The 11745-nt window shown below is 45.7% G+C and overlaps 1 protein-coding gene across 1 annotated transcript in view; it reads left to right on the top strand.

Annotated features, from left to right (window-relative positions):
• The first annotated feature begins 702 nt into the window (after positions 1 to 702).
• Positions 703 to 11745, top strand: part of ANKAR (ankyrin and armadillo repeat containing) — a 63850-nt gene continuing 52807 nt past the window's right edge. The window contains exons 1-5 of the mRNA XM_059168626.1: positions 703 to 842; positions 1965 to 2601; positions 6201 to 6638; positions 8447 to 8610; positions 9244 to 9347. Coding sequence (XP_059024609.1) covers positions 2001 to 2601; positions 6201 to 6638; positions 8447 to 8610; positions 9244 to 9347 — 1307 coding nt within the window. The 5' untranslated portion in view covers positions 703 to 842; positions 1965 to 2000. The remainder of the gene's footprint in view (positions 843 to 1964; positions 2602 to 6200; positions 6639 to 8446; positions 8611 to 9243; positions 9348 to 11745) is intronic.

Raw genomic sequence — 11745 nt, 5'->3', positions numbered from 1 at the left:
GTTCTTGCAGCAAGGCTTTGTTTGGTTTCTCAGAAAGTTCAACGACCCTCTCGGCCGGGTCCTTGAGCACCCGCTGTTCCCCATCCCCCGACGCCTGCTCCTCCGACTCTGCTCGCGCAGCATCTTACGGCCGCGTTTAAAACTCCCGCCTCCCGCAGCAGCCTTTCCCGGCCCGGGGTCTCGGTAGGTTTCCTTCATGGGCTGTCCTGACATCCCCCAGTCGTCACCCTGTTTAAACGCAACCGTGTGGTTATCCGAGCGACGGGAAGCTCCCGGAGCTTGGGTGTGCCCCGCCCTCCGGGGTCTCCAAGCCCCGCGCCTGGCTCATAATGCGCGTTCCAGAACCCCTCGCCGCGTGGAAGGGCGGGGATGCGGCGGGATTCCAGCCCGGGGTCCTCCGAGCCCGGCGCCTTCACCTCTGCCCCTTGGTTCTGGGTTTCCGTGGAAGCGAGACGTGATGGGGGAGCGCGGGGCTGGTCGCGGGAAGCTGGGCTGAGTCCTACCGGCCGCCGGACAATTCAGCAGCGCCCAGTGCCCCAAGCACTGCCCGCGGGCGCAGAGGGGCGGCCCCTGCGGCGGGCCGGGCCGTCCTCCCGAGGCCCCGGGGCTTCCACGCGTGGGCCCGGGCCGGAGGCGGAGGGTTCCCGGGAGCCTCCCCAGGCGACCGCCGCAGGAGACGCGCTCTCAGCTCTCACGTGCCACGGGCCCCTCGCCCACGCGGGGATCCTGAATGTGAAAGGCGGGTCCAGGAGACCAGACTACTGCCCCCAGCCCCGTGAATATTCTGGGGACCAGAGTGGACGCAGCTTCCTTCTCCTGGACAAGAAAACAATCATTCCAAAGTAGGTTTCTTCCCTTCCCTTTCCTCTCCCCCTCTCGTGTCCCTATGGGCATAGGTCTTGGGCCAGACCTGGGTTGGTTCTGATTCTTTAGAACCAGAAAAGGTGAAACCCTAGGCACCTTCCGTAACCTTCCTAGCTTCATGTCTGCGTCTACACAGCGGGGATACCAGTGCCTCTCTCGGATCCTTGGGCTCTCCAAGTGTCCCCTCCCAACCAGCAGCATCAGCATCATCGCTGACTTTTCAGAAATGCAAATCACCCAGCTCAACCCAACCGACTGGATCAGAAACTCTAAGCAGGGTCCAGCTGTGTTTCAATAAGCTCTAGGTGGTTCAACTGCAGGGCGAGTGTTGAGAAGCACAATAAGAGAGGGGCCAACTAAATGAGATAACTAAAATATTATGTGTCAAGAGCTGGGCAAGTAGTAGATGCTCAAAAAACAGTGGTTATGGTCATTCTTATTCCAAGAACAGAAAGGCAGTTAGTGACGTAGAAACAGAAAGTTAAATCGGCTCTTCCTGTCTTTCCTTTTAAGCAGGTCTTTATTTTCTTGCTTTAAAAAAAAAAAAAAAAAAAAACTGAAAACAAAATAAAAATATACAAAAAGGCTTATATGTAGAATTTTTAAAAGCACACAAGCTCATAAATACAGGGAATAGATTGGTGGCTGCCGGAGGGGTTGGGGGTTTGGTGAAGCTGGAAGGGAGTCAAAAGTGTAGGCCTCCAGTTAGGAAGCAGTCATGGGGATGTCATGCATAGCGCGGCAGCTGTAGTTAATGATACTGTGCTACATTCTGAAAAGTTGATGAGGGAGCAAATTCTTAAAAGTAGGTATCATAAAAGATTTTGTAACTATGCATGTTGATAATGTTAGCGGGACTTTTGTGGTGATCATTTAAAAATATATACAAATATTGAATCATTGTGTTGTAGACCTCAAGCTAATGTTTATGACAATTACACTTCAATTGTTTAAAGTGTTACATGTTTAAAAAGATTGAAAACTATCATGGTTGACCATGAAGCAACCTACTAAAGACAAAGGTGAAGACGGATCTGAGAAATCCAACTTCATTAGCAGGACAGATTTCACAGCCTGTCTTTTCCTTTCTTTCATTACAGAAACTTCAGAAAGGCCACCTCCAATTAATTGGAGAAATGTTAAGACTGCCCAAAAAAGGCTTACCTAGATTTGATCAAATTCAAGATGAAGAAACCTACCTGGAAAACTTGGCAGTACAGAGAAATGCTTCTGCTTTTTTTGAGAAGTACGACCGGAGTGAAGTGCAGGAGTTGCTAACCACGGCCCTGGTCAGCTGGCTGTCCACCAAAGACGACGTCCGCTCTCAGCTCGACCTCCCGTGTGGAATTATGACCCAAATGAATAATGTGGGTTTCTCCACTGCCATCCTGCTGACTCCTGTGGACCCGACTGCCCTCTTAGACTATAGGGAAGTCCATCAAATCATAAGGGAGTTGGCTGTTGGAATTTATTGCTTAAATCAAATTCCCTCAATCAGTTTAGAAGCTAATTACGATCAGAGTTCCTCTTGTCAATTACCACCTGCTTATTATGATACCAGAATTGGGCAAATTCTGATCAATATTGACTACATGCTGAAAGCATTGTGGCACGGGATATACATGCCCAAAGAAAAACGAGCCAGATTCTCTGAACTGTGGCGTACTATCATGGACATTGATCCAGACGGGAAGCCTCAAACCCAAAAAGATATTTTTGCAGAGTTTAGTTCTGCAGGTAAGAGAATCTAACATGTTTTATTTTTATTAGAAGCCATCTTTTTAATTTAAAAGTTATTTATCTTTGTCTCAGTTGGAGTTTTCAGTTTATACCTTTTGTCTTGCGGAGCCCACGTAGGAAAATCAGCAGTAGAGCCAATAGTAGAATTAAAGTGCATGAGAAAAATCTCCAAACTTGGAAGCAAAATGACTGTCAGATTGGATAGTCATCTACATCGCCATTTTTATAAATCTCAAAAATGAATGATAGGAGAATTGACGTTAAGGAGAGATGTGCATCAGCAATCTAAGCTTTGGTGTTTTAGTAGAATTTGGTTTAATGAGTATTTGTTCTTGGTTCACTAAATTTTTAAGCTCCTTCCTTCTTAGGCCATATTTCTCTAAAGCCTGTATATTCACAACGGATACCACTAAATCCTGGAGCATCTCCCGAGCAACTGACCACATCACTGCCTTAAACACTGGGCTAACGTGGATTTCCAAGGGCCTCTGCAGGAGGCCAGCTCTCTCTCTCGGAGGCAGACGGCTAAGAATCAGTCTGGCCACGTTAAACTTCATTTACCTCTCTGATTTGCAATTTACGAAACCATCGCGAACACCACTCTTAAAAAACAGTCGTAGCAGCAGTAGAGAACAGAGCGTATCAAAATCTGATCATATTATCTAGTTTTCTGTAGGGGATTGAACTTACGGAGGGTTTCTTATGTGAGTCATTCTTGGATCCTTTAATTTATTACATCAGGTTTGTGGGATGAGAGGAAAGAAGGGAAACATTCTTGCGATGGAAGAATGTGGAGGGGTAACTCTTAGTTAAAATACAAATAAATGTATGTATTCATTAATACAAATCTATCTGTACTATACATACATATATTGTGTATATATACTCGTTTCGCGGCACAACAGGTACAGTGGGATGGTTTTTGTGGTGGTCCGCGGTCCTTTGCCCGCCGCCCCGCCCCGCCGCCCCGCCTCACTCTTCCGCAGTCCTCCGCAGGTTACAGCTCTTCGTTTCTCGAGGCCTGGAGCAGGCACAGCCGCTTCTCTTCCACACACCGTCTGTCGTTTGGTACTGAAATTACGGATTTCCTCCCTCTCCCTTATCGGCCCTTAAGCTCCTCTTCAAGAGCCCAGAGAGGTATGTCTGTTTCTTGTTCAGATTCCGCCGCACCTCGCCCTGTGGACGGCGCGGCGAGCGCTCGTGCCCGCGGGAATCGTGGTAGGAACAACCGAGTGTGCGGGAAAGAACTGAGGAGACTCTTGGGTTTCCAGTTTGAGGCCCTGAGAGATACATCGTTCCCTTAGCCGCGAACGAAAGAAAGCGCATCTCAGGGACGGGGAGGCTGTTAGCTTTGGGAGGGTCTCTGGACCCTCAGATAGAGACTTGCATCGGCGCAGAAAGGAGGAGTCGGAGCAAACGCAGGGCGGGAGGCGAGACTGGAAGAACGCAACGTGGAGGTCGATACAACGGATCGTGTTTCCCTTCCTCATCCTCCGGATTGAGTTGTGACCAGTTCTTTGAATTAGATCCTGTCTCGTTTTCTACTTTCTTATGACTTTGTACATATGACTTGCATAACATGTGATCACATTTCCTTTCTTTTTAAAAATTTTTTATTTTGTTTATTTATTTATTTGACAGACAGAGATCACAAGCAGGCAGAGAGGCAGGCAGAGAGAGAGGGGGAAGCAGGTCCCCGCTGAGCAGAGAGCCCGATGCGGGGCTCGATCCCAGGACCCTGAGATCGTGACCTGAGCCGAAGGCAGCGGCTCAACCCACTGAGCCCCCAAGGCGCCCCCACATGTTCTTTCTTTAATACCTTCACATTCTTTGTGCCTTGAGCTGCGTCACGTAAGACATCAGCTCCGGCTCCGGCTCAGCCCGCAGGTCCCCGCGGTACCGTCCAACGTCCAACGTCCGGGAGCAGCAGGTGCATCTCCGCTCCGGACGTCCCCCGCCCCCGTTTCTATGGAACTGATGCTCTTCCGGACCCTTCCCCGCCGGGCTCTGCAGAGTCCTTCCCCGCGCTCCGCCCTCCGCCCTGCCCCGCCCCGCCCCCCCTCCTCACCCCTCCCCCGCCTTTCCTCGTCCCCCTTCCTCGTCCTCCGGGTTCGCAAGCTCCGGGTCGCTTCGGGCTGTCCCGGCGCGGCGGGGGCGTCGCGCTGCGGGGTCGGGCCGGAGCCTGGGCCGCTCGCGGGGAGCGTCTCCCCAGACGCCGCACCGGCCGTCCTTCCGCTTCGGTCCATCGTCCCGCGGCGTCCGGCCTGGACCGAGGGGGAGCCCGGCCAAGGCGGGGCAGGAGCTTGGGGTCTCGCGCGCGCAGACCCTCCCCGCGCGGTTTTCCGCTCGGCGGCCCCAGCCCTGCGGGGGAGGGGCGGGGCGGGGCGCGCTGGGGAGGCGGTCGGCGTTCGCTGCGCTCCTCGGGCTCGGAGCCGCCCTTTCCTGCCCCTCCCCCCCCTTTTTGGTAATTCTAACCCGGGGACCCGCCCCCGCAGGTTCCACGCTCCCACCCCCTCCTCCTTCCCCTGCTGTCCTTGGGGGCGGGGGCGGCGGTCACTCCGGCTCCGGGACCCGCGGGCCGGAGGGTCCACGTGCGTCCGGGTCCCGGGCCCTCGTGCTCGGCCGGCGACAGCTGCGCGGCGGCCCCGCGGCGCCCCGGCCCCGAGCCTGCGGCGCCAGCAGGTGCAGGTGCGCGCTCACGTGCGGATCTTCTTTTTAGAAATACTTCAGTACTTTTCGGGAATACTTCAGTTTCTTTGTAATTTCTTAATTTAACCTTTACAAGAGGGAAGTGAATCATAGTAGCCATTTAAAAATCCAAGTATATTCTGGCTTTTATCGTCTTTTTTTTTTTTTTTTTTTAAATACCTTTGGGGCAAGACAGAAAGGAGAGAGAAAGGGAGGCACATGGAGGTATTGTTTGCATTTTTAAGGCACAAATGTTAGACTCCACATTTTCTACCAAGATATTTTATGATTCCATGCAGTTTTCTCAAGCTTAGATGAAGTGTAGCATTATAAGTGTACCCGTCCTTAAAAAGACAATTTGACAACAAGGAAGTGCTTAATTTCATCATAAATAGGAAGAAAATGTAATAGGAAATTTGTCACTTATAGAGTAAAATCAAGTTTTAATTCTTATTTGTTTCATCCCAGTTACCAAGAAAGCTCTCTATTATGTATATTTAGCTTCTGATATCAGCAAAAACAAGAAATACGTAATAGAAGGCTTGAAACAGCAGATTATACTTTTAGCCAAATGAAAAGTTGAATCTCTGCTTAAAGAGAGATCACATTTTTTTGTTCTTCCACAGTTACTGTGATTAAATCTGAGACATTGTATCCATGGTATTGGGTTTCGTGCTTCCAAAGGGAGTGGGAATCCATCCTCAGTCTACAAGCTTCCGTCTTTCTTTACTCTGCTGAGTTCCCACTCATCCACTTGCTTTTCATCTTTAACAAGTTTTTTGGCATCTCATTATCCCTTTATTGTCACTTCAGTAGGATTTCAAGATGAAACCCAGTGTTCAATCTTCTCTATTTATCCAGAAGCCAAGTACGATGTTTCACTATCTTCTTTTTTCTTTGCTGTCAAGGCCTGACTGATGTCACAAAGGACCCAGACTTTGATGGGATCTATGACGAAGACATGAATGAGGATCCCACATACGATCCCAACAGCCCTGAAGAAAAAGCTGTTTTTATGAAATATGCTGAAAACATTATGCTGAAATTAACGTTCAGTACCACACAAGTTCAGCAGTATGAAAATGTTTTTATATTTGAAGCAGCCTATTGGCTTACAAATGCTATAAAATGTACTCAGGACTATCTTGATATTTGTACCTACCAGAGGTTACAGCAAAGATTGTATCTCCAGAAAAAGGTTATTCAAAAACACTTTGAGAAGAAAAAAGAAATCAGAAGAGGGATAGGATACCTAAAGTTAATATGTTTTCTGACTCCATTTTTATTGAGTTTAAAAAAGAAGATGAAAGTTCCATATTTAAGTAGTCTGCTTCCGCCTTTTTCAGGTAAGTGTATCAATAAAAATCAAATATGAAATAATTACATATATATGCACATATATATATATATATATTTTATATTTAAATTAAACTTTGTTTGTAGTAGGTGTGTCCAGGCATATAACCTTGCTGTAGCCTGTTAGGAAACAAAATAAAACAAAATTCAATGTCTCCAAGGTAGTTAAAAATATTTGCCATATGTATGTAGTGCTTGGTATATATTTATACCAATTATAAGGCCTATTAGGAGACTTAAATTCTGAGAAGAATAGGGAAATATGCCACATTCATTATGGGACATATGATACACTGTGACTGTATCATATCTGATCTATAAACCTATAAATTCAAGGCACTTCTATTAAAACCCCTATCGTGTTTTTCATGGAAGTTTATAAATTGATTCTGAAATTATTATGGAGCAGTAAAGGATCATGAATGGTGTTACATTCCTGAAAAAGAGACAAAAACATATTTTAAAACTTTAGTAGTGTGTTAGCACTGTTACACACAAACCGATGTGAGAGACTAAAGAACTGAAATAGGACCATACTTGCATTGACTCTGACACGTCGTGCAAACTGTTCCCTGCACCCAGATTAGTACACAATTTATATATTTCCATTGGTGCCCAAGCATGTAGGCTATTATGGTGGGCTTTCTACAGGTGGCAAGTTTTCAGTAGAAATTTTGCAGGTCATTTAATGAAAACTTGTCTCCTGAGCATTCAAATGGTGAAAATTATTACCTTTATCCGTGAACGACTTAAAAATGGGCTCATGACCATTCTGATCCTGGGGTGGAGGTAAGAGGGCGGGGCGGACGGAACCAAGAAGCCCTTGATTACAGAGAATATTAGCTGTAACTGTAATGTTTTATTACTTAGATTTTTGGAAGCAAATATGACTCAGTATTAATAGTTCGAAGTGGTGATATTCAGATGTTATATTTATTCCTTGAACTTTTCTGTGCCGTTTACATTTCTCAAAATACATTGTATGCTTTACATTGATGAAACCATATTCTGCTCCTAAATCAAAATTTTGGACAAACCTAATCATTACTGGAGTTTTAGAAAATTATTTTTGTAAAATAAATGTATGTGTGGTTTTATGACTTTCAAAAAGGTGAGCTGGTTATTTTTGTCCATGAGAAATACTTAACTATTTGGTTTTAATGTCTCTTTTTACCTGAGCCAGCTCAGGTTACATTTTTTTTGTTTGTTTGTTTTTGTTTTTTTTACTTAGCCCAAGATTCTCTGAGACATAGTTTCAAATTTTTTCTGACAATTGGAGGTAATATATAAGTCTTGAACTCACACACAGAAATCATTAAGTAGAATAATGTTTTGGCTGTTCTCTTGAAATGTCTTTACAATGAAACTATAGAAAATGCCCAAAATGTATGATACAAATATATTTTCATGTTTTAAATATATATTAAGGCAATGATTTTAGAGACTAAAAATTGCCAAGATATTCATTTAATGTGGACTTTTTTCCACTTGGTTTACATAAAGTAGAATTTAGATCTTTGGGGCGCCTGGGTGGCCCAGTGAGTTAAGCCTCTGCCTTCGGCTCAGGTCATGATCCCAGTGTCCTGGATCAAGTCCAGCATCGGGCTCCTTGCTCGGCAGGGAGTCTGCTTCTCTCTCTGCCTCTGCCTGCTTGTGCTCTCTCTCTCTCGCTCTCTCTCTCTCTCTCTCTGACAAATAAATACATAAAAGCTTTAAAAACATAATCTGTATATTCAAAATATGATTGCATATATGCTGTTTTCACTTTTTAAATTAAAGTTTGTTTTCATTTTTGGAGATGACAAGGTCAAGACAGAGCGAGAATTGCCTCCGTTTATTTATGGACGAGATTTTAAATGTCAGCATTTTCACTACAAAGAGGATCAATATTTTCATGTTCATGGAGGAGTTGAATTTGATATCAGCACACCTTCAATTGAGAATGCTTTAGAAGATTTTAAGGTTTTAATTATTATTGTTTCTGAAATGGTTTGTTACTTCACAACTCCTTTATCTTATTCTCCATCAACAAAAAGTCTCTGCTGGTACCGGCACTAGGCCAGTCTCCAAATGATTATCTGCCTGACTCATGAATCTTTCCATATATCATGTAACATACATGAATTTAAGTGCAAACTATATCCGAGGTATGTTAGGTGTCAGAGATGACACGATAAATACGCGAGGTGCACCTATCCTTACAGAATTTGTAGGCCTCTAATGGACCATATGTGCCCTAAAATAATCAGAGTACAGTAAAAATCCTCAACATTCACTACATATTCCTCCATTTTCTTCAACAGTTAGTATTAGAAAAGAGATCCTCTAGATTTTGGGAATAATAATTTAATCTAGAGTTTCATATAAACACAACATTTGAATTATCATTGCTTTTCTACCTTCTTTACATTATCTTTTGTATTTTTTTCTTCACTCCTGAAGTAGGAATTGGATACATGCAATTATCATTAAGGTCTGGTGGGATATTATATTTAAAAAATTAACATTTACAAGTATAAAATTTTATCTGAAAGAAACCATAATTGTTTAGACTTGTTTAAAGATATATCTTTAGTAACAGAACCTATATTTTAGAACAATTTAGAAAAAATACGGAATTGTGCTGCCAATGCATTTGTGGAAGATTCAGTTTACAAGGAACATTACTCCATACCAGTCATGGAACTTAATGGAAAAAGGTAAGGAACTTTCGGTAATCATTCACAGTAGCCACAACTTGTTGAACGTTAGAAGAAAACAAGGAAAGTGTCAAAATGCCAAGGCTAACTTGATACCTCAGCACAGAGATGCTAGAACAATAACTTCCATGAATGAAATCCAGACTCAACAAAATATTAAATAGTGTATTTATCACGTCATGCTCTTTGGTATGTTCTGTATAACAGCCCTTAGCGATGGGGACTGGTTCTTAAAACTATCGCTGCATTTACATGGGGATGGAGTTGGGGATCAAATCCTGTGGGTCCGTGGAAGGGCAGTGGACTCAGCACAGAGAACAGGATTTATTTTTTTTTTAACTCTTATTATATTTTTATTCTTTAAGATTTTACTTATTTATTTGACAGAGATCACAGGTAGGCAGAGGCAGGCAGAGAGAGAGGAGGAAGCAGGCTCCCCGATGAGCAGAGAACCCCATGCAGGGCTCGATCCCAAGACCCTGGGATCATGACCTGAGCCAAAGGCAGAGGCTAAACCCACTGAGCCACCCAGGAGCCCAGAGAAATAGGATTTAAACTCCTCTTCCTGTGCTGGGTCTTGTTATGCCTGTCATCTTTATTTTTTTTTTTAAGATTTTATTTATTTATGTGACAGAAAGAGACACGGTGAGAGAGGGAACATAAGCAGGGAAAGTGGGAGAGGGAGAAGCAGACTCCCCACTGAGCAGGGAGCCGGATGCGGAGCTCAGTCCCAGGACCCCAGAGCCACGACCTGAGCCAAAGACAGACACCTAATGACTGAGCCACCAGGCACGCCTGTGCCTGTCATCTTTTGAAGCTGGATGTTTCTCTAAGTTTTGCTAGGGTCTTTTATGTATTATGTTCTTGGATTTTCATATCTTAGATGCTGAAGTTTGGAAATATGGAAGGTAGAGCTGGGGCATTGTCATTAGGAGGTAGAGACTTGAGATTTAAAAGCATATAGAAGAAGTTTTTTCATCTTTTTTTTTTTAAATGTCATTTATTCATTTGACAGACAGAGATGACAAGCAGGCAGAGGCAGGCAGAGAGAGAGAGGAGGAAGCAGGCTCCCCGCGGAGCAGAGATCCTGATGTGGGGCTCGATCCCAGGACCCCAGGATCATGACCTGAGCTGAAGGCAGAGGCCTTACCCCACTGAGCCACTCAGGTGCCCCTCATCTTGTTTTTTAAGGCGTGAGAGTGATTTAGAGAAAGGACCAAGTCTAGAACTCTGGAGAACAGCCGCTTTTCAATGGGGTGGAGAGAAGCAGGTCAAGAGCAGAGGAGACGGACAAGGAAAGACGCAGGGAGCAGGACCAGGAAAGCACGGCAGCATGGAAGCCAAATGGGGAGAATTTTCAAAATATAGGAATAGTTGAAAGCCTCAAATTCAAGAAAAGGCCAAGTCAACTTAAGATTGACAAGAGCACTGAACTTAGCTGTGCCTCGGTAAGGAAACTAGCTCTGGTTATAGGCTCGGTGTGGTGGGCCGAGGGGTGGAGTCGGGGAGAGTTCATGGGATGTGAAGAAGTAAAGACAGTGATTCTAAGTTTCTACCAGAATGCGTGGCAGTGAGGAAAGTACCAGAAACAAGGCAGAGGGAGAAGCAGGATATACAAGGAGAGGTGGATCGTCCCATTAATTCTGCCCAAATGTGCACATGGGGCTAGAGATGAAGTCAAAGAGCCTGGGGCTGGTGGCCACCCTGGTTTTGGAGGGAATCAAGCAATAGAGCTCACGCCTCTAGAATCGACAGCTGGTGTGCATCTCCCTGGAGGAGGAACCCCCTCGCTCAGGGACCCAGCACCTGCCGATAGGCTCCACGTACAACCCTCGCGAAGCTGGACAGGATCCTGGAAGCCCCTCTGAATAACACTTGATTCTCCCAGGCGTAGGGTCTGGCTGGACGCTAAGATCCTGGGAGCACAGGGCGTTGGGGGAGAGAAAAGCTGCACTTGGGAGAGGCTGTTGTGGGTGAGGGAGCCTGGCTGGCATAAGCACACAGACTGCCGCTGAGCCAGAGGGGACCAGTCCCACCGTTGCCCTGGGATGCCGTGGCGGAATGAGCTCTAGCTTCTGACTAATGCAAGCATCTGGTCACCAGGGTTGGTGACCCTCAGTTAGCTGGACTTGAATTTGCAGACTTTCAAAACCAGCAGGAGCTCCTTTCTCAGACCCAGGCGAATGGAGTAATAGTATTTTCCTGGTACCCGTACCAGGTACTACAGAACCTTCAGTTTCAGAATCGCCCCCCCCCCCCCATAGTTTTTCCTAGAGATGCCAGATGCTCATTCAGCGCTCAGGTGCTGTGACGTCCCCTCATTCCCGTCTGAGCTCTCCGTAGGGATCCGCTGCTGGGACCCTGGCGCTCAGCAGGCCCCATGCAGGGACTCAGCCCT

The sequence above is a fragment of the Mustela lutreola genome, chromosome 3, assembly GCF_030435805.1.
Source record: "Mustela lutreola isolate mMusLut2 chromosome 3, mMusLut2.pri, whole genome shotgun sequence".
In the NCBI taxonomy this organism is placed as follows: domain Eukaryota; kingdom Metazoa; phylum Chordata; class Mammalia; order Carnivora; family Mustelidae; genus Mustela; species Mustela lutreola.
This window is presented reverse-complemented; position numbering and strand designations above follow the sequence as displayed.